The sequence below is a fragment of the Daphnia magna genome, linkage group LG6 (genome assembly GCF_020631705.1).
Source record: "Daphnia magna isolate NIES linkage group LG6, ASM2063170v1.1, whole genome shotgun sequence".
Lineage (NCBI taxonomy): Eukaryota > Metazoa > Arthropoda > Branchiopoda > Diplostraca > Daphniidae > Daphnia > Daphnia magna.
Window position 1 is genome coordinate 317,801 of NC_059187.1, and position 26,721 is coordinate 344,521.

General features: G+C 41.0%; 1 protein-coding gene and 1 long non-coding RNA gene across 26 annotated transcripts in view; one reads left to right on the forward strand and one right to left on the reverse strand.

Moving 5' to 3' along the window:
• The window catches only part of LOC116924737 (monocarboxylate transporter 2), a 40,756-nt gene that overhangs the window by 9,361 nt on the left and 4,674 nt on the right, over positions 1-26,721 (reverse strand). For 24 of the 25 annotated variants that reach the window (XM_045175349.1, XM_045175334.1, XM_045175350.1 and 21 more), the window contains exons 1-2: positions 9,079-11,232; positions 8,725-8,889 (exon numbers count right to left, since the gene is read on the reverse strand). In XM_045175349.1, coding sequence (XP_045031284.1) covers positions 8,725-8,889; positions 9,079-9,454 — 541 coding nt within the window. In that variant the 5' untranslated portion in view covers positions 9,455-11,232. Of the gene's footprint in view, positions 1-8,724; positions 8,890-9,078; positions 11,233-25,123; positions 25,449-26,721 lie in introns of those variants that run through there. The other variant, XM_045175356.1, reaches the window with a different exon arrangement.
• Positions 15,101-16,114, forward strand: LOC123473841. Its single transcript, XR_006648161.1, has 3 exons — positions 15,101-15,270; positions 15,340-15,859; positions 15,925-16,114. It is a non-coding gene; the product is annotated as an uncharacterized LOC123473841 (long non-coding RNA).

A 26,721-nucleotide genomic window follows, 5' to 3' on the forward strand; every position in this document is an offset into this window, starting at 1 on the left:
CAATTCGACGGCTCAATACCACAAATGGCCACTTTTCTTTTTTATGATTCTTCTCAGATCATGTGTTTTCTTTCTGTTGAGTTTATAGGTCTACCATCCAAGTAGACGATACAGACAGAATAAATTCATTTCAATCGTATAAGCAGAAGCACACCATTACGTGTAGCATTCGCCCCTTTCCTCTTCACTATATGGTTTGAAAACAGAAAACAGAAGTTAGCCTACTACGCCGTAGGTTATATAGCAACGATTTCAAATCATTCCGGCAAATGAATATTATACGTATATAAAGACAGGAACATGTCTAGTGCGCACAGCAGGTCGAAAATCAGATGAAAAATGGGTTCTGCTTTCCAGTTCATTGTGCTCAGTTTACGTGTGGTCTAATCAACGACGATTTTAGAAAAGAAGAAGAAGAAAGAAAAAGAAAAAAAAGCCAAGTGCGCACATGTTAATAGACCCGTTTTCTCTTCGTTGCCTGCTTTTCGTTTATATACATATACACGTCTCATGTCGAATAGAGAAGCGGGAGCAAGGGCGGAGAGCCTATGATACTACAGTTCGTTTTCTTTTTTCTGTTTCTCTTTGATTTTTTCTTTGGGAATTTTCACTCGGTTAAAAGTCTATACAAATAAGAATCGAGTTCAAAACGCTTTAGGCTACACGATCGAACGTGAGAAGAGTGTTAGCCTTGCTGCCTTCTCGCGTGCAGGGTGGGTGGAGGAGGAGGAGGAGGAAACAACAACTGCTGTGCTTTGTATATGTAATAGGAAAGAAAAGAGAATCAATTGCTGCATTCGGTTATACTTGGAGCACATTTGGAGAGGCTAACGAGTTGGTTGAACAACAGTGATGTTGTCCGCAAGGGTATAAAAGACTGGCCAAATCAGTTTTTCGTGAGCTACATGATGGAGGGTTCAATCCGACATGCAAATTGATAAACGGCGTTTGTTTGCACCGCAACACGCAATGCCACGCTTCCAAAATCGTGTTACACGCAACTCGTTAAACACAACTAGCGAACGGCTCCAACTCAGTTCGCCATCGCGATGTGCAAGATAAACAGACCACGAGAACACGATAGAAAGCTTCAATTACACACCCAAATTGGGACTTTTTTCTTTTGCATTTTTTTCTTTTTTTTTTTCTTTATATAATTTTGATTAAATTCTCGTTTCGCTTGTACGGCAACGATGTGGTTGTAAATGAGGAAAAAAAAATTCTTAAAAAATCAAGCTGTCCTAAGAAAAGCCCGAGGCAATCTTTACTCAAAGTTTCTTTCGCTTTTTCAATGAAATATGTATAATACCTGAAGCTTTTGGAAGAAACAATTTGAAGCCGCAACGTTTCGGATGTTACGTAATCTGTTTGAATAACGCAAAGCTCCATAATCGCCAGAGTTATGGCTTTAAAATGCCTGGATGAGTATATAGTCTATACAAAATCTTTCCAGTCTTGTCCTTAAAAAACAAATGAAAAAGATATGATCAAGTCGGGTCTCAAGTTGCTTATGTCTTATCAGACACCGTATAGTCTGTCGTATCAGATGGTAGTCTAACCAGTCCAAAGATGATCGGTCAATTGTTGACGTCATTCGCCCGAAGGCAGGAGAAATGAGCGGACCTTCGGGAAATCGGCGTCTGTTAGATCAGCAACGGCCAACCCGAAGGCTTTTTTTGCGGTAAAGAGGTACGTCAACAATGGAACGTCTCAAACAGTCAACATCACCCAATTCGATTGGATAACTCCAATAATAATCTAACTCATCAGCTATATATACAGCAGTCTTAGGCCTAATCCAATCTCGGCATACATTGGTCAAGAAGAACCTTGATCTGATCCCTGATGGATGAAATTTTCGCTGTTGAAGAATGAAGAAAAGAAGGAAGAAACAAAAATCTCAAATAGCCTAGGCTACTCGAAGAAAATAGACCAAAGAAAACCAAAATCACGATGCAAAACGAAATGAGGTCCGAATCTTGTACTGTTCGTGTTTACATTTCTTGGCTTGCGGTCAAATTCTTCCCAAATGTTTTTGATCAAGCAGCAATTTTCTTTTCGTTTGTTTATTTATTTCTTTTTCCCCCTGTCGTTTATTGTGTTTCACTTTCGCTATGGCTTCAACGATGCAGTTAACCGCGAAGGAATCACGTTTTTACTTGATCCAACTTGTGCTGGGCGATGGTAATATAGAAAGCGAGTCTTTTGATGGCAATATATAGAAGCCACTCTACCGTGCTAAACGAAACTGGAGCAACCCAACGAAAAGTGTGCAATTCTAACAATCTGGAACGCCTTCGTTTTCCTCGTCAGTGTCCTCCAAAGGAATGACGTTATACCGGCCATTACAGCTCAAAGTTGAACCCATTTAGCGCATATAAGAACACAGGTTATAGTATAGTCTAATACCTTACGACAATATCCGTATTAACAACTCGGAACCGAGTATAGGTTATAACGTATATATAGGCTATCCTGATGCTGTAACAACTATCACTGGTGATTGATCGATATAGATTTCCCCCAGATGGCCAGTGCTCTTTCATTGTTAAATGCTCACGTCGTTCTGTGTACGTAATACTGATGGTGGTCCTGCACGTAAAGCACTGGCCGTATAGATATATAGACAATGCGCAGCAGTGCGCTTAATCTTAATACGCGCGTTAAGCTATATCGTGTTTACAAACGCCATTGGAGATATAGCACAAAGTTATGCTGGATATAACGCAAAAGCCAGAAAGAAAAAGGGCCTACTACAGATATATAAATCACAAATAGCTTCTCTTCTCTTCGGTCTCCTTTCTATATAGAAGACTATATAGGCTATTACAACTCTTTTTCTTAAAGCAGGGTCATTCCTCCAGCTCGGTTGCGATGCGTCCCCACCACGAGTAAATTCTTGAGTGGCAAAACAATGGCCCATTTGCTACGACGCCCCCGATATATATAAAAACGGACTTTTGTCTGGTGGCTTTAGCCAAAAAAACAAAACAAAAAACAAAAAACAAACGACGACTATGTCTGGAGGCCAATACGAAAAGCAATAGTCGACTATAAGAAGAATAACAGCAATAATGTGACAGCTGTTGCCTTAAAGAAACATGTTTCACTGCTCACCCCTATATATAAAGACTAATGTCAAGAATCATCGTCAGCTATTCTTTTCAACGAATAAAAGCAAGACATATCCTAAATGCTATATGAACGCGCTTAAGTGCACGGTGACTTTCACATTCCATGGATTTGAACGGACTTGAAGAAGAAACAACAAAGTTAAGTGTTGTCTAATAGGGTCTGCATTAATTTTCTTTGTTTGTTTTTCCTTCCTTTAATTAGATTACGAGGATTACCCGCATAGACGAAATGCACCTGATTCATGTCTGAAATATTTGTAGATAAGCTGGCATAGAAAAATCGTTGCTAAAAATAGACTATACTTAATATAATACAGACATTTATACAAGTAATAAGTGTGGACTGTCTTCTATATGCAGCCAATGTGATCAAATAAAAAGAAAAACCTTCCCTTTTTTAAAATGCTGTTTTATTTTTGGGGTTTGAATAAATGGACACGTCTCATTGCTCCTGTATGGCGCATGCACAATCAATCAGAAAGTTAAAAATAAGGACGGACGATGCGAACTATGGAGCGAACACGACCATCAGGGAATGGTTATCATATATACGCAGAGGAACGGGACGATTGGCCAATAAAGAATGACGAATACTGCTGCTGCAGTGCTGCTACATGGGCAGCCAAAGAGGTTGAGGTTGGCAAAAATGAAGACAAAAATAAACAGCATCTGCCACAAATAATGGCTAACAATAAACAATTCGTGAGTCATCGTGAAATACCGTCACGCAACTCTTCTCACTCAACTGCTTCTCACTTCCGTTCTACACGATTTAGAATTGCCCGCATCTCCGCTTGTTATTGCGAAGACTGGTCAAATATAACATTAGCCTATTATAGCCTTTACGTATATATATATAGAATATATACATAAAATAACATTCATCACATGCTGCCGATTATAACACAAGAGTTTGATTCCATTCCAAATAGGTTATTGGATAACTGTTTGATGTCTATTTAAAAAAAGCCTCTCGATTTGGTTGGGGCGGGAGAATCGGCTCTATGCTGACGACTCTCGACCTGATAATCATTTGATATAGCGACGTTATTCCAGTTACGGCGTTCACCTACATTTCAGACTGCCTTTCTCTGTCGGTTCAATGTGTTTCAAAACGATTGGCCTTCAATATAGGTAAAAACGAAAAAGAACATATGATACGCGCAGCTCCATAACCCACGATGGAAATATGTTGCGTCCCGCGTGATTATACCCGTCCGTGACAAAGAGTTAAGAAGCGTACAATCACGATGAGAATGACATTGGAAATCGCAACTGGGGTGTGATACCGAAAGCCAGCACCTTTAAAACAAAAGAAATCGGATGAGAATGACCATTTTCAATATGCGTGAAATCGGACGTGTTATCTGCTGCAATCTTTTCCTTTTTCGAAATGTATTGTTCAATTCTCGTTTTTAACGCCCCCCCAAACCCCTCGTCCCCTCCACCCTTCCAATTTTTCTTTTTAAAGAGAAAGCAAAGGGCCTTGCGGTATAGCAAAAGATGGGCTCTATTGCAGAATCAGCCGTCGCAGTTATTTCTGTATGTTTATATCGAGGACAAGCCAATAACCTATCGTGCTGTAACACTAAAGTTTTGCTGGCGTTATAGTCACAGCTGTGCCTTTTCTTTTTTTTTTTTTTCGTTCAACAGTTTTTGGTTCACTCCCTGGGACCCCGATTTCCATGGCCATTTTGTTCTTGAATTTAATTTTCTAATAAAAATAAATAAATAAAAATAAATAAAAATACAAACTGTTTTCATCCGTATAGGTTATAGTATTTTCTCTTTTTGTTTTCTTTTTTGTTTTTTGTTTTTTTTTTAGTTAACACAGAAAATAAATTAGATGTGGACGTACAACTGAATTACGTTATCGCTTGCAATCGGCTCAGCTCAAACAGGTTGGCATTGCTCAAGTCTTTCCTCCTATTTTCCATAAGAAAAGCCCAAGTATTTAATTATTCCCGTGCACCTTTCACACCTTGGAAATTTCCGGCCAAACGTGACTGTCACTCAATTTCGTGCGAGAGAACCCTGATTCGATCGGCCAGAATTATTCACCACCACTTGCACGTCGCCATGTCCCGAACAGTCGACAGCAACAGAAATCTATTGGCAATTCCTCTCGAAACTCTCTATTACAGTATAAATACCAATGCGCACAGCAGTTTGCAATGAAACAATAAAATTTACGTGTTTGAGAATCTTTCCTTTTTGTTTTGTTGTTGTTTTTGTTTTGTACGAGTTTTGCTGCCCCAAGGACGGCAATTAAAAATCTTGACTATCTAGACATTTAAACAGGTTGGATAACACCTGTAGCATTTGCTGATTTCATTATAATGGCGGTTCGGCAACCGTCCTTTCAGATAACTATCTAGGACATTAAAAAGAAGAAAGAAGGAGAAGGAGAAGGCTAGGAATAAAATGATTAAATAGTATCTCATCATCAGCACCTTATTTTTATTTTATTTTTTGGGGATGGGTCTCTCTTTTTAGAAAATGGAAACGAAAAAAGGCAAAGAGAAGATATCTTCAGATAGGAATAAAAGGGAATTCAAAAGGCCGGAAAATTGAACGAATAGACCTCAAACGGCGTGTATATATAGTAAAGCAATTGGCCAGCGGCAGCCAAGAAAGAAAGAAAGAAGAAAAAAAACGAGAAGAATAAAAAGGAGAAAATGATCTAAAGAAGAAACGTCGAAAAAAGAAAAAAAAAAAAAGGTGTAAGATAACTTTCGCATCGTATACTGTGACGACCAGCACACCGTGGATGACGTAGATGCAGGGGGCTGATGAGGTTTTCTATTATTGCTCTATCTCTATTGCTCCGGCCAATGGCCCGTTACAAGAACCTCGGCCAGCGATGACAGGCTGGATTTACAAAGAGCGTTTTGGCTTGGTCCTACTTTTACCATCATACGTATATAGTACACAATAGCCAGGCTTAACCATCTTCTTCACACTATGACTCTCGCACCCTCCTTCTTTTTTTTTCTTTCTATACAGTTTATATCGTCTTTCAGTCACGCCGTGCAACGCGTGCGGATTCCCAATTTTCTATCCAATAATATCTGTCTCTATAAAAAGTCAGCTCAACTCAGCTTTGTTTATGAAGACATTTTCCCTTTTTGTGTGTGTGTCTGTGTGTGTGTCTGTGTGTGTGTGTGCCTTTACGTATATATAGAAGGACTTGCCCCGGCAGTCTAGACAACTATACAATCTTCAACTAAATAGATTCCGCCCTCCATATTGCACCACCACCCCTGCCTTCGAGTTCATCCGATCCGGCTTTGGATGTGCAGTTTTCTGAGAGAGTAGATATAGTCTGTATATATTGCGCATTGTAATGTTTCTATCGGCCCCTCTTTTTCAGTCAGGCAGGTCGAACACACGTCGCCCCACAAAATAAAACTGTATATAATAATATACGGATGGCGGGCGTATAGTCTATATATATAGTTTTGCAGAGGTTATATACTGATCGAAAACTTGTTTGGAAATGATTCTAGCATTATAGCTTATCTCTTTGATTTGTTCGTATCTCGTTTTTTTAAAAAAGGACTATAGCACCATCTGACAGGTATATACGGCCAACACGTGTAGAACGAACTCCACCTGAAGGAATGGGCTCTGCTTTCAGCGTGTCCACCAAGACAAGTCCTTTAAACAAGAAATGACAAATCAACTTTCATTGGACATGGTTCAATGTTCGACTTAATTAGAACAGTCATGCCGAATGGTTGAGACGTGACTACGAAATGAGAAAAAATAAATAAAAAATCAAAACGCACGTGCCTGGACAATGCGTCCGTCGGATTATTTTCTTTATAGCGGCCATACGCACGATGACACGCTATAATATAATATTCTAACGAGAAAGTGGTCACCTTATGTTGGCTTCGCTTTATCCCCTTCTCAAAAATGATTCATACATAATCCATGGAATTAAGTATTTCTATTGTATATGGTATTTATACAGTCAAGAAGAAGAACATCCCCCTGTCAATATTGTCGGATGGCAAATGGAAAGGCAAAGACGGATCATTGTTGTCCAGCCCGTGCTGACGTTGCATTTGTACAGTGAAACAACATTAGGGAACCCCATTAGGACACCACATTCACCGAAGCTCTTTCGTCTTCGACCTGTGATCCTTCTTTGGTGAGAGCAAAAGGTTCCAACCGACTTTTTCAAGATGGCTGACGTGTTCTCTACAATTTCTCTATTCAAGTGGTTTCGCTATTCGTGGATTTTTGGGATGTCTTTCTCTTTGCTAGTATCCATTTTTACATCTCGCCCTTTTCATGGGGTATGTCCCATACAGACTACAGTTAGAATGATGGAACTCGGTGTCACATAAATTATTCGTCTTCCTGATAGCGGTCGGCCACTTGTGAGGACCGCCGTCTGCCCTTAACTTGTTTAGCAATGGCTCACGCTGTATACAGCACGTAAAACATAAACGATCCAGCAATTTAACTGGGCACGACCGTTAATGTTTGGCCCGATAATCCACTAAATTTACTGTACATAATACTTGTACTTTTGAATAGCCTTCTATATCGAGTATAGCCTTAGACCTAAAGGTGTCCGCGTTCTATAATTGAAACTTGGGCTGTTTTTCTTTTGGAAAGAGAATCCTCCGAAATCAATTATTTTGGCAGCCAACCAGTGATTTGTTTCCGTTCGGAGTGCGTGCGTCCACATTGGCATCCCATTAGTGAATTGCATCTATTTATTTGACGATGAACTGTGCGGCCATCGAAGTTCTTTTCGCTCCACAGAAAAAAGCTCTTCGTGGCCAACTTCTTTATTATTAGAGTCAATCAACGATCCGAAGCGCCATTCGTTATGGCAATAAATCAGGCGCTTAGCTATACAATATAGATTGCGAGTCGTTAAAGGACTTACGAGACAACGGCTCTATATGAATTTGAAAGAAAAGTTCCAGTCAATGCCTCTCCATCGCAATCGTCCTTTTAAAGAGGGAGAGAAAGAGAGAGAGAGAGAGAGCGAAACAAGGAAAAACGAAAGACTTTCTAAAGAAAAAATGAAAAGAAAAAAGAACGTCTTTTAAATGTCGAGTACATTTCGACCAAACCAATTGTTCTCAACAGCCTAGGTACTTAAACTGGAAAGCTTGTGGCTATACGGTTGGATGTGCAACTCGCGTTATCTAACAATATAAGAGACACACTTCACAATGGAGTGTGTGATGTGGTGTAGACTAGACTAGACTAGACTTATACTGCAGAGCCTTTTTTTGTGTGTCAACAATGACAGCTCTGCGACAATGGCAAGTCAATAGAACAACAAACAAATTTCACTTTAGAAATTCAACCCATTCACAACCGGATGATGGTCAAGCGTCAATGAATCGCATCCGGTATGCAGCAGCACTAAAGGCGTCACTATTCTATGATAGTCTAGTATTCAAAAAATTACCATGCGACAACAAAAGCACATTGACTAATCAGCTTTTACCGAAAACATTCGGATCATTTTAAATTAGCAACCGCAATAAAAACCTTAAAACCCTATTTTAAAAAACCAAATGGATAAAAAAAAAACATTTAGAGACAATATATCTACCTCTGGAATGCAAAGCAAGAAGGGGCCACGTGTGTGAATGGCGGATGCTGTTGACGTTGAGCGGAAGGATTTGCCACGGCAACAGAGCAGCGATGGCCAATTGAACTCCGTGGCCGATGGTGAGCGCCAGTGCTGTGGCTACTACAATCACCCAGCCCCAGCCGCCTTTAACCCATGCAAAATATGAGTTGCAATATGTTTATAGCTAATAACCAAATTCTTCCCAACTTTTTTTTGTTTTGTGTTGTTTTTGTTTTTGTTTTGAAACAATTCGGAATTTGTTTGTTTGTCAAATTCCGCTTGTTTTTAATCCTAAACGCATATACAGCAATCTATACATCTGCCGGCCCATACCCTCTGGATAGTAGTGCTGTCGGATGGTTGCTTTCTTGTTGTTGTGTATGTTGCGGATGGTGGCGGCCACGTCGGATTTCATCCAGTGATGCGGCATGTGTCGGATGACTTCGGCCGATTCTCCCGATTGCGACAGCTCCAACACACCGGCGTCCAATTGTTTGTTTGCCGTCGGGACGGACGACACGGAGCCGGCCACAACGGCCGCGAGATCAACCGACAACGCAGCCGCAACGGCTGCGGAAGAAGCGGCTGCTGACATGCTCACCGGTTCCATGGTGCCCAACAGTAACTCGGTACAGGCCGTCAGACTGGAATCACGTAGACGACGATTACTCGTGCCACTATCGATGCTCTGCGAACGACCCAGAACCATTTCGTGTACCGTTTTGTACAGCGGCGACTGCACTATTATAGCTATAGGCCTATATACTATATAGGTCTACTAGACCTAATATATATAAGCTGTATGGGTAGGCTAATAGGCCTACTAATATTTCAAATGTTTGTTTTTTGCACGTTTGCTGCTACCTGCTGCAGATGTCCGTCTATCGCTATGCGAGCTCGTGTAGTAATATATAAATACACGACGTAGCGTGTATATCTACGGTGCGTATCTTTTTGCTTTGATTTTGAATTCAAAAAAGGAACAAACTGCCACCGGGATTCGACTGCGTAGTCGGTGCCACCTCATGATTATGCATGCTTTTCGGTAGTGCTCTCTGACTATAAACGAAAGGTTAAATGCAAGCAAGAACCGAAGAATATAAATTTATAAAAAAACAAAAAAAAACAAAATGGAAATTTCAAGAGAGAAAGAGAGCTGAACGAGGCTTTTCAACCGTTAAAACCACAACAACAACAACAACAACAACCGCAACAAAAATGGTTCAATGTTCGCCTATGTATATCTAGGCTATACAGTTGATGAAAACTTTTGCCTTTTGCAATGCGATAAGGCGAGAGCCGTAACACAGTCGACGCAGCAGCCCGTTTTCTGTTGTTCTTTGTTTTCTTGCTAGGCTATACCTCGAGTAGTATAGACTATAACCTGTCAAGTGTTGAGGGCCGAGTCACGTCATCGTCTATAAGCCCTTGTCTTATTTATATGCTCCGGGTCAATCGAAGCTTCTATCACTGTCACACAGCTCAGTTGTAAAACGTGTTGGTTTTCAAATCGACTCCTCATGCCCATCACTGCTTCCCTTTCAGCAATCAAGGGAAAAACTGAAGCCGTCCAATAAAATGCACCTCCTCCTATTTTCTTCTATTATACTCCTTGAAGGTCGTTCACTCTGTTATCTCGCCTAAAAGACGACAATCTTTTTGAACGGGACAGCCGACAGCCGAAATAAAAATAGGCCGCCCACAAGCCAAAGTGGCGTATTCGAATGTTACGATCGTTGCTGCTGCTGCTGCAGGAGCAGGCGAGAGCAGCACAAAGACAGCACTCACGGCTGCTGAAACGAAGAGAATTCAGCACGCGGAATAATTTCGAGAAAAGACGGAGAAAAGTATAGTTGAACGGCGATCAAAGATGTTTGCCCCGAGAATCCAGCATTTCCTGATGCCCGTTTTGTTTTGTTTTGTTGTCCACTTCTATACTACGAAATCTTGCCTAAATGGCGTTTGATTCTGACGATCGAATCGAAAGCGGCTCTGATCATGGCTCCGAATAGATGACCACTTCGGCCGAAACGCTCGGCCAATCGCAATCACGCACTGAGACGGACGAAATTGTGAACGATGGGGTGGGCTGAACGATTCGGGGCGAACTGTTGGCCGTCGTGCCGATTGATTTACAACGTTCATCGTGTTGAACAGGTGGCACTGAAGCGAAGCGACCAGTAGCCTACATTTGCCACATTTCGCAATTCGGCTGTGTCGTCAGACACCGTTCAAAGTAGACTATAGTCTAACGAACGAATAAACTGTTTGCGGTGTATATAGCCTATAGCTATATACGATGACAGTCAAACTAAATGAGGGGCTTTCACCGTATCACTATAAAGCCGACGGATCGATTCCGTCCGTAATAACACAGCTGGATAAATCAAAACAAGCGATGCAAATACGCGACGTGAAAACGTGGGTCACAAGGCGCAGTAGCCCGTTGTGTTTGGACTGGAAGTCGCCAACCGACTGAATCAACCGGAGTGAATCCATGCCATCTACCTTATTCCTCGTGTGCTTATGCCACCTCCCTGACTCCCGCCCCACTCCCGTCCTATACCTCCTTCAATTTCATTTCATTTTCTTTTTTCTTTTCTTTCTTGTAAGGCTACCGCTTTTCCTTTAACTCTATAACACTTGGCTTCTATTTGAACGCAATTCTGTTCGCTTTTTTTTTGTTGTTTTTGTTTCAACGCTTCACAGGCGTACAGTACTTATATGCAGCATTATTTTGAGCCATTTAAAAACACAAGAGTTAGAGAGTTGATTCAATGTTACAAAACGCTGTTCAAAACGGCTAAAGAAAAGATGGATGATTCGTCCCCGGTGAACTGTTTTAAAGCTTTGATAAGCCTTTTATTCCCATCAATTAAAGCGTTCGGTCAGTGTTTTCGAAGAAAGCGGGTGGAGCGCGCTATATAGAATAGGTAAGAAAAGCTTTGGAAAGATTTCTTTATCTCAAGAGCAGTTGGCTTTGATAAAGAAAGTTTCGTGTTCAAGTCCTTTTGATAAGTCCACAAACCTGTTTTTTTGGGACAAATATACGTTAGCTAGTTTTGGAACGCTTGATTGCACCGGTATATCTGAAAATACTTAAGGAAAGACGCAAAAATTCAAGAGAAATGTCGCGCCATTTTTTGAGCATCAGCACTATTTGAGGATTTCTTATTTGGTCGCAAGAAACCTGAAACAAAAGCAACGAGGGGAAATAAAAAGAACCGGGAAAAGAAACACACCAAAACGGCCGTCATTCACTTGAAATATAGAAAATCCAATGGAACGTAATGGGGATCATAAATTTCGACCATCCAGCATTCTGTTGGCCCTTTTTTCTTTTTTTTTGTTTACCTCTCAAACAACTTCCCTTATACATATACAAGCTCGTATATAGGAAGAAGATTCGCTCTGAACTGAAACAAGAGCTTGTGCTGATGTCGACAATGTCCCACTGGCTGGACGAAAGGCAATAAGAACTGCGGCCACAAGTCAAGTTTAGTTCCATCCAACATCTTTCGGCTCGTCGCGAATGGCCTCGAGTCAGCACCAAATACGAGAATGAAAGCCGGTGCATTATCATACCGTACGGCGATGTGTGTAGGGCAAAATTGCGCACCGGTGTACAAAAATGTGGTATGCAACAAATGCAGACAAGCGATGAAAAGGACTTGACAGACGACCAAATAGCAGAGAAGAAATTTTTCTTAAAATGTCTATTCCATGTATACAGAATAGATACGTATTTTCAACATGAAGAGCAAAAAGGTTTCTTTAGAGATGAAGTGACCCGACTAACGTTGCATAACACGCACAGCATGCGTCTGCATCTACACGACACAGGGCGCATACATATCCAATACATCCATTATGCATGTAATTATACGCACCATAAAAAGATTGGGCTTCGGTCGATATTTGGATACTCATATACAGCGATTAATGGCCGTCTCTTTCAGACCTCCCCCCAAAAAAAAAAAATAAATAATATAGTATATTGATTTTCAACATAGCCGATTGTCTATTTCTTCTTTAGGTCCGTGTCTCTCTTGTCCCTTTGGTTCGCCAAATTTATGCGCACATACAACTGACGCGATAATCAGACGTGAACAAAAGGCTGATGCGTTTTGCTGTTATCAGAAGGCTCGGCCAAGAGAGCCCCGCAAAGCGCAGCAATTGCCTTTGGCATGTCCGTACGTAAAAAAAAAAAGACAAAAAGAATGGGACGCATTTATTGCGGCTGATGCAAATATATATACCCGTAAGAAGTGGGATAAAACTATCACGGCCTTTTCGGCCAGTATTGTTTAGTGCATCTCATCGGCCGGGTCGAGTATTCTCCAGCCCGTATGAAAAACAAAACAAGGGATGAAGGAGCTTTCTTTGATTTACACAAATTCGTACATGTATAATATATATGTGTGTGTGTGGTGATGCGGAATGGCCGCATGCGGACTCTATTCTCTCTCTCCGCGTTGGCTCGATCCTGCCCGTCTGAAAACTCCGTGGCTATTTAGGGACACGAGTTATGTCATCTTCGCTGAGCGGGCTTATTTGTAAACATGAACACTCCCCATTCACCACAAAGAAAAACTGCCAAAGAGAAAATCAAAGTAAGTTTTTTTGTTTTTTAATTAAAAAAAAAGAAAGGCAACTCTATCAGCCGATGTATAGAATCTACGGGTGTATCGCCATTCACAAGAATGTATGACTCCATCTTTTTCTTAACGTCGTTCACATGTCCAATACAAATAGGCTATACACTTCGATATTGGGCCAGACTTGAAATCGCCATGGGCTTGCGTTTTCTCTCAGTTCGACGTCATCGCTTCTCAAATGTTCTCTCGTGCGGAAGGACAAACGACGACCTGGAACAAGTGGCTCGTTCGCTGCAGGATGCCACGGGCGGTAAATGAAACCCTATCCGACCCGAGATCGATTTCGTCGGGGCAAAAAAAAAATGGTGTTGTTGTATACAACTACACTAGACACAAACGTTTGGCTTTGTTTTGTTTTTGTTTTGTTTCACGAACAAGTGTTTGGTTTTGTTTGCAACAGGATGGGCTTCTTCGGAGAGCGAAAAAAAAAAATAATAATGGATATAACCCGTTTGTTGCACTTCAATATCATGAAAAATCAGCACGAGAGCCGAATGTGATGATTTATCAAACGCGTAACCTGTTCTATCCAGTGATCGACATTTCGTGACAGTATAACGCAACTTTGTCTTTAAAAACAAAAGAAAAAAAAAATCCATCTTCGGGACCCAACTTCATTAGACAGTCGCCTGCCAGCACAAAACCCAAATTCTTGTAATGGCGGATGTGACGAGTTGTTTTGTTTGTTTGTTTTTTTCTCTCTCTCGATATGCCAGAAGCTATTCAATACTTTAGGTATATATAAACAATACCTGCGTGACATTCCACGACTAATTATTTTTTTTTTCCTCAGTAAATCAATTCTGTGCTGTTGCTCCAATAAGCCAATGAAGCGGGGGCGAGTGTGTGTTTCATGGAACGCGTTGATTTCAAAACCAAAAAGTTACGTTTTTGAATGCATGTCATGTTTTTGTTGGCATCTGAAGTAGAGCAAAGAATATAGGGGGGCAATTTCGGCGCATGTAAATTTGGTTTTGGCCTCGTCACATTTAGCCGATTGATCAACTCGTAAACGGGGCTGTGATTCGCTTTCTTGTTTAAGTGCGTGGTATACGGCGAATTTCACCTCGCCATTTTCTCGTCTGACATTCAAGTGGTCATTTACAACGTTTGATTGCCCTATAGCGTGTCTCAAGTAGGTCAATGCGTGCAGACCAAGAGAAATCGGCAGATGAACCGTGAATGCCTTCCAGGCAGAACCAACCACGTACCAGTTTAACTCTTCCATTTAGTTAGGCTATATAGACCGTGTTATTGAAGGTGATGTTTATATATAATATTGCAATAAGCTACACGAATCTCTTTTCATCAAGAGGGACGTATTCATTTTGAAATGTGAGCGGCACAATCAGAACAATTCTTCAAACCCTGAACTATTACGCTCCTGATTCCAACTAATATACAGAAATGGCCGCGTCTATGTACACGATTAAATTTGGTTGTACTACATTTAGATTGTTTTGTAATGTTTGTTTTTGCACCCCCCCTCCAATAAATGGCGGGTTATATGATGCGCTATGGTTATGATGGTCCCGTATGATGATCACATGAATTCCAATCGTTTCTTCATGGGAATTTAATCACGTAATGTAGGCGGGATTCTATTGCACTGTACTACAAGTTGATGGCTGATCACGTGACACACACCCAGCACTATAGAAAAGAAAGAGAAAAAAAAAAGAAAGAGACAACGGGGGGATTGCGTCTGTACATCCATCTAGATTTTTTACAGTGTGTGGTTGCCCATTCGCGTGTATATGTCTGCCTTAAGTGCCGAACGCTGTTCCAGATTTGCAGTGGCGCGGAGATGTGCGGGCAAACGGGAGTGTTGATGCGCCAAGATCCGCCGCTTGTAACAGTCGTCCGTGTATGTGTATAACTATACGCCGTACTACTCTACGCGTCCCATTCGACATTATATAAATATATATTATAGACGTGTCTTCTTCTTCTGGCAATGGGCAACGGGCGCTGGTGGTTGATAGGGGGCGCTGTGCTTGGCGCGTCTGTAATCCGCGGTTAATAGGCTGGAATGGATGGGCGATGATGAACGAGTAAAAGCCATAAAAGCTGAGTCTATCTCTCGTGTCGTCTCAGTTTGCATGTCTCCTCACTCTGCAAAGTCTATAGTGGTCGTTTCAGCCTGGGCGTGGCATTCTATCTCGCCTTTTTTTCTTTCTTCCCCCCCCCCCCCATTCTTCTCTCTTTGCCTATTTCTCTTGCGTCTTATTTTCTATTCGTCTTGCTAAATACACTGTAAACTTTCACATGTCTAGTTGAGTACGAAGAGATGCGTGTTGTCAACGTTGTCTCGAAAAACAAAAATAAATAAAATGGTTCCAGACTGTGCGACTTGCTACAGGGCTAGCCTATTTGAATGCAGCCAACTTCTCCTATCAAAGAATGATATCTTTTCTGTTTAGTCGCTACTGTTTCAAGACTCTCGCAAGGACACAGTAAAAAATAAATTTCACATTTACAGATTGCGTTCTAGATTGTTTTATCGTGCTTCATGTTTCAGATGTCTGCAACAGTGAAATGCAACCAAGGACCCACGCTCGATATTGAGTAACTTGACGGGTGCAACCTTTTTTTTTAAGGAGATCACTAATGAATCAACGATTTCAAAATGTTTAAGTTTTAAAGAATCAAAGGAATTGTATTGTTTTTCTTGTTATAGCCAATGGTTCAGACTGCGATTACATATATTGTTCCTATGGACTCTAATTTATTGTATCAAAAGCCATCTATCGGTAGATAGCGACAAAGCTTTTCAATACTGCGGATAGATGGCGAGTGAGGTGCGAATCGTGAATAAATGGGGTTTAGCGGTGTGGGCGAGCCGATCCGGTGCGGGTATTGCGGTGCGCGGTGCCACCCCGAATTCAAATGAGAGGCAATCCCCCAGAGACCATTTCAATACTTGCAGTGTGGACGAGCACAGAGAGACCATTTGAATATTCATGAGCACGTGCCGCCTTTCAAATTCTACTTTTGAAATTCGCATGGGATTTGATTTGCATTGTTTCCTTACTCATCGTTTTTTACAGCAACATCTCGAATCTTTCCCTGTCAGTTTTTTTTTTGGTTTTTTTCCATTTCTTTTGCAGCCGAAATTCGAAACAAATAATGCTAACCGATTTTACAGGACAACCATACATTCGGGTCAATGAAAGCCTCTCTACAAGCTCCCGTTTTATTTAAAACTAATCCGATAAACATACACAAAAAATGATACTAGTAGCATTTTTATAATTCACGCGTGTCACGTGAATCTACTACCTGTAGGGAATTGTCAGCAATCGTGGCGACGGGCAATTGCTTTTTCTTTCCCCCCCTAGCGAGCATTTCCAATTGATTTGCGCGCGTTCTTTTCTTGTCTGGACGCGCGATCCCACATCCACTGTGTTAAGAGAATCGGGCAAGAAATGGCAAATGCAATAACGACGCTCCAATGCTCACCAAAAAAAGGTAAGTCTTTTTGAGGGTTCACCTCTATCTCCGCATATTCCCCCCAGTGGATCGATGGGCTGCCAACCTATTTTCAGCAGCCTATCATCCCCATTTCCTTCTTTCAAGTCTGTTCTTCGTTGCTTTAGACGGCCGCCATTCACGCCCTTATCTGTTATCCACCTCTAAAGTGGCCAGCGAATATCCTGAATAAACGGGGACCGGAATGCTTCTGATACATCCTCCTTTCTCTCATTAGAGGCAAGAGGAAACAAAATTGGATCGGGGATTCTTTTTATTCGGAACATCACGGTTCTCGCCTATGCATCCGTTTCGTTGACAGATGAACGCGGGCGTTCATAACAACCCCAAGAGTGTTGAGCGCGAGCTTTTTCTCTAACTCGTTATTTGTAAACACCGGCCGCCCAATATCAGCAGATGCTCGTATAGGGAATATGATTGATCCCATTCGTGAAGATGTTATGCGTCACTGTCCAAACGTTAGGTGCTGAATGCTTGTTAGTGGAGATCAGCAACTGCTCGACATTCCATTAATTCCCGTGTTTCTCGGTTTTTGTGTCATCACCGCCGTTTTAGGTTCAATTTGTATATTTCGTCACGTCGTTAGTCGTTTAGCCGTTCGACGCTATACCAGGCTACCAGCATATTTTGAATATTCCCAAGTTTCTATTCAATTTGCTCTCATTTGAATAAATCTCTTTTACTTTTTTAGGATGTTACTGTGAAATCCATTTTTTTTAAGGAATGGCGTGATAAACATAAGGGTTGAAACAAAGGAAGGGTGACAATGCGAAAATAGGACGGTGAAAATGAGGTGGCGAAAGTGTAAGGATGGGTTCCATATTGGCAAAACGAAGGGGTTTGGGTTCAGACAAGTTCAGACAAGTTCAGACAAGTTCAGACAAGGTCTGAACTAAAGCGCGCGCGCACACACAACAATAGAAGAAATTTACCCTACCTAACCCTAACGACTTTTGTCGTCAACAGCTGGAGGAGTCTATAAGAAATAACGACGATAATTTGATGGAAAATAATAGTTTCATTTCTTTAGGCTACGTACGTACATCTTCGCCCGCATTCATGTCAACGCCATGACGAGCGCTTGATGCAACTGTTGACAGGATCTCTTTATTAACGATTAGACCAAGAAGAGCAATGCGCTTTGGTCTCTCTTGCAGGTTATTTAATTCATTTATAAAAATGTCGAGCGTCCAATTAAGGCTGTCGAGTTGAGATTATTGTTGGTCTCTTCCCGTTTCCTGACCGATGATTGTCATGTATTCAAAAAATCATAGTCTATATACTTTAACCGCGTCTCGACTGTTCCATCGTTAAAACAAAAGACGAATGCGAGCGAAAACATGGCTGACGACTTGTCTTTTGTTTTTTATGACCGACGAACTTTTCTGAAATTTAATAACGGTGCTTTTTCTTTATAGCAGAGCGCCGTTTATACACACACACACAAAGACTATTTAATCTTCTATGAATTATACATTCAGCCGAATGCACGACTTGGCCTCCCGACAACCGTTCAGCAGCCATTAAACTTTCCGACCAATATTCAAGAAGTTTCAATAATTTGTGAAAGCTGGCAAGCGTCTGGCACGAACACAACCTCAATTACAAAATCACTCAAGGCCACCAGCATGATTTCCTGTGCAGCTTTAAGTTTTCTTTAGATACAGCTCACCACAAAGCTTGTCTATATCTTAAGGAATTATATTAGGATAACGTTAATAGACGTGCCACTGAAGGCGAATCCGAAAGAAAACACAAAAATGTAATAATGCAAGACGCAATTACTAGAGGCCACTGTCTGCAAAGTTGATGACGTCAATGAATTTCATTTCCATTTAAAAAAAAAACGTTTCATCACTAAGAAACGATGGCTGCAACAGATGGGATCAAGCTTTGCAGCATTCGATCTTGAATACCAGCGAGGGACGATACGTACGGCAGTTTCAGAGTGGAGCACATAATATGCATGCTAATGAAGTTAAGCCGTTTAGCCTGCGTGATTATAGCCGTAGTTTTTAGAAGTGCTGAGTATAGATGATAACAATCTAGGCTTTATATTCCTGCAGGTATTTTTCTTTTTGTTTGCCATTAAAAGAAAAAAGGGTTCCGCCATTGTGATGCAGTTTTAAGCCGCAATCAGTGCGAGGCAATGTGCATAACCAACACCAATTCGCAGACCGAGATAAGAAGCTCAACATTAAGGAAGGCAGCCAATACTAAAAACAAGTTAAATAGTCTAGCCCCCAATGAAAAGAATGGGATTTAAAACCTGTAAAAAATGTTGAACGTTCAAAGAACATTGAAGTCACATCCCACGGTTGTTTTCTCCTTAAAATAGGAGCTCAGCAATTTTCGAACTAAATTTCATCTTTTCTAAAGTTTGTGTAGAATCGTAAAAACGACAACTAAATCTATGACAGGGTAACCTGCACGCGAAGAATAAGCCATAGTTTTTAAGACGGCGTTGCTACTTCACAACATATGTAAATGTGATGCCAGCAGGTATAAGTCGAACGAAACTCGCAGGACTTATTAAAAGCCAATAAACGTAGCGAAAAAACCAAAAACTTTTGCTTTTTAAGTGGGCCATTATACAGCAGTATTTTATGTTAGGTGAGGGCCATGTAAAGCCACAACCGATATAATAACAGTGAAGTGAAACTCGCGTGATAACAGCCGTGATACATCAAACGTGACAGGACAACGGTATTAGTATGTGTAGACCCATACTCTAGTTTCTTGTTGTGCGATTGCACACGTTGAACATCAGCCACAATGAGGTATCACCTTTTTCTTGTTCAATAACAAGTAGCAGCTAATTTTTTGCTCATGGCCATCGATTTAAGGCATAGCATTTGGCTTTCTTGCAATAAAAACTGTCTTCTTTCTCCCGCCATCAGAACAAATTAGTAGAACGAGAAAATGAGCCATTTTAAGTCCACCATTCAGTGTCCGAATAAATAATGGCCAAGGACACATTTCGTATAAATTGTCCTCTGTTTAGCGAGACAACGCGTCACACGTTAAAGTCGGCTTGACTTTTCAAAAGAAGCTCGAAAGACAACAAAAAACAAAACAAATGTGTACAGCTTCGTCTTTCAGAAAAAGATTTGTATGGCACTTGAGATGAGAAAAAAGGCGATAAAAGTAACAGCAGGAGATCGTTGAAACGTACGATGTAAAGCAGAATTTGTTTTTCTCCTACAGTTTGTGCAACATCATAGTCTTTTGTACATTCGTGCACTATCCATCTTGCTCTGGGATTGAATACAGCTATTTTAAATGATTCATTCCCACTGCGATGCCAATTCATGTAGCATATACATAGTTGATCTTATTTTATTCAGTTTAAATGTATTAGAATTGTTCAAGGAAAGTGTGTACTTGAACAAGTGTAGCACAATTATTCTTGGCAAGTTGGGATCTCGAGACAAGCATCAACAGTTGTGTACAGGTAACTTAGCCTACTTTCCTCTTTTCGAAGCCCCTTCTGGCAAGTTAGAAAATGATCTTGGGAAATCCACTTTGGATTGCATCATTCTCTTTTTCTTAATTTCTCTCCACATATTTCACAGACATGTCGCTTACTTTCATGCCCCAATTAGGATCTTCTTTCGCCAAATAAGGGCCCAGAACGCGTGCTAGTTTAGTGGTACCTCGAAGGAGGCATTTCATTTGTAGATTCATCTCAGATAGCAATTACGTTCCTCCTCTGCGTCCCAATACATCTTTGTCTCACTGGCGATAACCAGACCAGAACAATCCGCGTTTCGTTAGCTGCGTTCAATTCATTGTCCTTATATGTAAATGCATAAAATGAAATGCCGCTCTTTCAGGACAAACTGCAAGGATAAAACCCACAGGCCCTTATTGTATACTTCAAGAAACCTAGACGACGATGATGAATTAAATCTAGCAACTTTCACATCAAATGGTGTAAATGGCCACATCTGATGGTCAAGACAGGCATTAAATTTACGTGAGGGCACGTATTTTAATTTCTCATCACGCATCACGTCCGCCCATTTGGCCAGAATTATCGCACCATATGTAGCCTTGCCACTAAATGGTGCCACGCGATATGCATATTGGGTTTTATAGTTTCAATTGAGTCGTTTCACTTTGCTGTTTCTTTTTTTTTAAATTGTCAATCTATCTTTTATACCTTTCACCGCATTCTGTATAGCTATATAGTGCGAGCCAAAAAAAAACAAAATAATAAACGAAGCAACGAAACAAAGTATAATAGCGGAGGGATTTGAAAAATGAATTGATTTCGGAAACCGGAGGTTGTGGATTTTACGCGGATGTCCCCCTCCGTATTTTCGTAATCAATGATTTGTTATTCAATTTTTGTACATATTAGGCATTTCGCTAAACATTTTATTAGGACGCTATATATATATGCCTGTTATCATTAATCTACGTACAGTATATACCAAAGGCTATTTGACTCCATTGTGTGAATATATAGGCCCGCCAGTTAAAAGGGAATGGATGTTGTTTGTCTAACCCGGCACACTCCTCATATCGTATCTGACTTGACACCTCCGGTAAGGCCGCTATATAGTCACTTGTACATAGAAAATCTAGCGCACCATCCTAATGCCGTTCGCATAAAAAGAAGAAAAAGAAAAACGTGCTGCGTGTTCAGCATAACACAAACAAGATTCATCAGGTTTTTATGATCGACGATGGAAAAGGTGGTCTGCGGTTGTGCGTCGAGCGATTAATCAGGAATGTCTTTATATGAAAGCAGCCCATGATTGTTTACGTCATAAAAAAAAAAGACAGATGACTTGCGACGTGAAGCACGTCAGAAGAATGTCGTTGATAAAACATGGCATTCTTTTCTCGTTTGGTTTCATGCTATAGCAAGATTGAAAATCCAAAATAAATGATTGTTTGTTGTATATTGAGAAGAAGGGCTCATTGATGAGCGCAAGTGATCCACGACCTATCTTTCGATTACGAACAACAACAGCAAATGAAATTCTATGTGGGATTCGAATCTTTAGCCACAGAAATCAATGAGACATAACAAGGAAATTCGTTGTGGCATTCCTGATGGACAGCAAAATGTGATGGCACGCAAGAATAAAACACTGTCGATATTTCATGGCTGCCAAAAAAATATTTGTTTTTGGTTTTGCTTTCTCCAGAGTCTGAAGGACATGACGGATAAATATATCAACGCTAAAACGAAAAGCAGGCCAGCAAAAACAAAAACAAAAAAGAGGGGAGAATACCCGTCAACAGTTAATAGCGGCTAATGCGCGTGACACCACCCTACTGCGCCTTGTGCCGTCCCTTCGATTGGCATTCAAAAATAGGTTTGTCCCCCACAACAGACAACAAACAGACGTCTCGAGTCAGCAACACGAGCCGAACAACGGCCGTCAATCACACGCAGGAAATATAAGGACCACACGTGTCAAAAGCGATGTGTAGGTTTCAAGTTTGGCCCCAACATTCCGCCTTTTGAATTTTGGAACTTGTGCAATTTAACTTTACTTCATTCAAATACGTGTTGAAAACAGGGCCCTTTAAAAATTCTTTTAATCTTTTAGTTTGTCTATGTGTACATTGCCATGATGGCCACCGAGAAGGCAATCAGCAGGGATGACACCTCGGAGAGTCGTCCAAACATCGTGATCGATGGTCTATAGAGAGAATGCTTGGCTGTCAAAGATCGATTTCCATCATGAGATGTGTTCGATTGAATCAGTGGCACGAAATTGAATCAAAGATGAGACAACGCGCCAATTTATCAAAGCGGTTGATCAATCCTGCCAGATATCTACGTTTCATTCTTTTGCACATGTATATATATGATGAAATCGTGTATAGATTGCAAACCTTTTGCTTCCCAGTATATTTAACGCATTATTTCAAACTGAAATGGCACAGCCACATCAGTTTGGCAATCGATAGCAATAAAGGTAGATGTATAAGATTGTAGACTACACAAAGATATGCGGCTATTAAATCAAGGTGCTGACTTGTATATGGATGGTCGCCAGAAGCAAAACGCTGTTTGTCTCTTATATCAAACAAAGCGCACGGCAACATATCGAAAACGATATAGCAAAAAGGAAGTGCTTTTTTTCTTTCTTGTCTTTGGAATTAAGTATTATAAGATGGTACGTATAAAGGCTATATATATAGAAATCTAGTACATGCCTTTGGCTTGGCTGCAAATCGGAAATGACCCGGAAGAGTAAAAAAGCAAGAGAGAAAGAAAAAAAGGCTACCGTATTTGTTCTGTCTCTTTTAGGTCATCAATAGAACTGACGATAAACATCACGAACTAAAGTCGACAACAATTCTTTCTTTTGATGTTTTTCTGGGGAGGGGATAATGTAATACGAGGACCTATATTGCTTGATTAAGAGCCAAAAAAGAAAAGAAAAGAATGCAGGAATGTGGAACAAGAGACACAGCAAAAATAAGAAGAAATCAAATCATATATAATGGATATAAAAAGAGTGAATGGGGTGATTGTGAAATGGCGACTCAGTCACGGGAAAACAAATGGAGACGGCGCAGTTATGAAAAGTCCCTACCGTTTGAGAACGAATGTTGGCCGGGGGTGACGTTATTTCGGACGATCGGCTAAATATATAGATATATACCGGTTTCCGGCGTAGTTGGCAATCTGGAATACATAAAATATCCATTATCTACCATGCGGCAAAGGCCAACAACGAACGAAGAGGAGGTTGGGGGAGGGCGATGTCAAGAAGTTGAAAGCACATAACAGCGTCTATACACAACAGCCGTTTGTGTATAGGCTATACATGTCGATGCCATTTGGCATCGGATTTCTCAAGACTTATTGTCGGGATTCCCCCGTAGAACAAATTTCGTAAACAGCACCGCCACCATCATTGCCAGCAACATTTTGTTTTAGTTTTTTTTCTTCTTTTTTTTCTTTTTTTATAGAAAAAAAAAACGAAATAAAGAGAAAATAAAAAAATAGTTTTTGATTTTCATGGAATTTCACCAATGCTCAATTCTAAACAAAACTGCACGGAACAATAAAATTGCAGGACAAATTGCACATTCGACAATGTGCTGAGGAGAGGTGTATAAAGTATATAGCCTACTCGGGTTTTCTGGCAAAGCTGTACATTCGGCAATGAATGCTTGAAGGATTCAGAGTTTTAATAATGAACGATTGTTGTTATATAAGTACTGCTGTATATACATACATTCGTCTGAAAAGGATATATATATATGTATTACGGCTGTATAGAGCGTGCGCTCTGTTCGTGAACAATTGATAGATGCACATCCTCCGGCAGAGGAAATAGCGAGCATCCTATTGTCTCTTTATTGGAGAGGATTTGTGCTCTAAAAATAGCCATTAGCCTTGAAGGCACGTAGAGGGAATATCGACAAAAACCCAACTGAGATGCAACTGAGATGGAAGAATGCCGATATACAGACAAATCGTCAAATGAGCAAAGGAAATTCAAGAAAATTGCTGTCCGTTAAGTTGTATACGACGTTTTTCATGGCGATATACAGCACCAGCACGCTTTTATGTCAATCACACAAGAGTTATGGCAACGTGGGATTTTTAAAAGGCGTTCTTGGTGGTCGGAATCAAATGACCAACAACGACGATGAAAGCCAACAGGCCAATCAAATTCAAAACGAATCTTCATTTAAGGAGATTGACTAGAACTTGTGTGCCAAGAAGACCACCACATGTGTGCTGATGGATCGACGGCGCTATCAAATTGGCCGATTTGGATGATTGCATTCACACCCAAAAGTCCTTTAAACATTCGTTTTTAAGCGCCTTGAAAACAACAAAAAAAAACTCTTTCAAGACCGACTCGCGTTTCAAAACGAAATGAGCAGACGGCGAGCATGGGGGGAACGAACGGCACATAGGCGTGTCCGCAACGGAGCTTAATAAGGACTTAATTGGCCCTCGCTCTGACCGTATCTGCATAGCGCTCTAATCTCGTACACACAGCACAGAAAGACATATAAGCTTCAACATAAAATGGCCATCAAAAATGAAATATTGAAACGATAATGGACCGTGTAAGTTGGCACATTGCAGTTCTTCTATATCTATATATATACGTACGTATATATATATAGGAGTCGTACGTATATACATTTACTGTACATACTGCATAGCCTATATATTATAGTATATATAGCCTACATCTACGTATATATGAAGTGATGAAGGATGGAATTCTGACCTGCAACGGGACTGGCGATAGGCGCTGGATAAGTGACGGCCGACGACAGGTAGACGGGCCTGTAATGCGCCAGAATGGCCGGCTCCAGGGCTGACGCGGTGACGTAAGGAAGAGGTTTGACCAGGAAACGCTGCGATGGTTGGCTGGCAGTCGTCCATCCGTAACGGCGTGTCGTGGCGGTCATCAACGTCCCGCCGGCCAACAGGACGCCGTACGAAACGCACTGAGTAACGGACGCGCAGAAGAGGATAACCCAGCCCCATCCCGATTCAGGATAATAATGAAGCTTCAACGTTCGCAATTCTCGCGCCGTTCGGGCGAACGCCTAACCAAGTAACGTTCAATCGTTAGCAACAACAACAACAACAATACATTTCAATCGTTCCCGACTGCTGTGCCTCTCAATTGGGCCGTTGTTTAGTTCGGCGTCTGTTAAACAATGGCTCTACGATGTGGATACGTGCTGACCTGTCCATTGAACACGGAATGTGTGTAATATAAGACGTAGAATTTACGTCTTTAGATAGCTTATATAAAAGCCAACAGTTTGAATGAATAGGACTCTTGTTGATTTGTGACCGAACTTGCACCACCCACCCCCATCAAGTTGTTCTTTATCCTGTAGAATATACATAGAAAACAGACGAAGAAATGCTTCGCAGCACGTGCAGTTGTTTTGTTTTTTTTTACTCTCGGCGTGGGAGGTTGCAGTTTTGATGGTCATTTGGCACGAAGCCTAAATAATTTGGGTTTTGTCGTCAAACAACTCAATAAAATTCTCCGCCGACTAGGCTTACACACACACTTTTGAGACTGTTTGTTACCGTTGTCCGAACGGCGCCTTACAGTCGTTGACTCGTTTATTTGGCGTGTGCAACTACATTCTTTTCTTTTTTGTGGGGAAGGAGGCAATCGATCCGTATACGTATAGGCTACGTACTACTATACACAAGTCGTGACTGTGCGGTGTCTGGCCCGTCTATATAAACGAAATAGTCGGATACGCCCCGTGCGCTCTCTTGTTTTCTTCCATTACGAACGAAAAATGAGGGGCGAATAAGAATGAATTAAAACACACACAAGTATTGCAGCGAAAATAAAAAAAAGAAATGCGAGGATGAAGAATGAACGCACAATTAGTGCTGCCTGATGGCGGATGAGAAATCGTCAGCCAAATAAAGGCACAAAGTGCGGCTTTAATTGGGCGGTGAGTGTGGGTGCAACGTCACAAGCCGGACGGCGCCGCAATCAAATGGATGGACAAAATAAACCAATGACCGACGTCGTCTGTGTTTGAAATGAAAACAAAACGCAATCGATAGACCCCAAAAAAACAAAAAACAAACAAAACAAAGAAGAAGAGGCTTCCACTTGACGGCCGTGTTAACGCACAACTATACATTGCCATTCGAAGGCTCAAAGAGGATGAGACTTCATTATTCACGCAAAATTGCGGCATTTCCTTTTTTTTTTTTCAATTAACGACGAAGCCCAAAAAAGGTTTTGTCCGCGTCTTTTGTTATACAGACGTGGAAAACAATCTGTTTCGGCTTTTTCTTCTTTCTCTTTTGTCTCTTTTGTTTTGGTTGGTAGAGGGC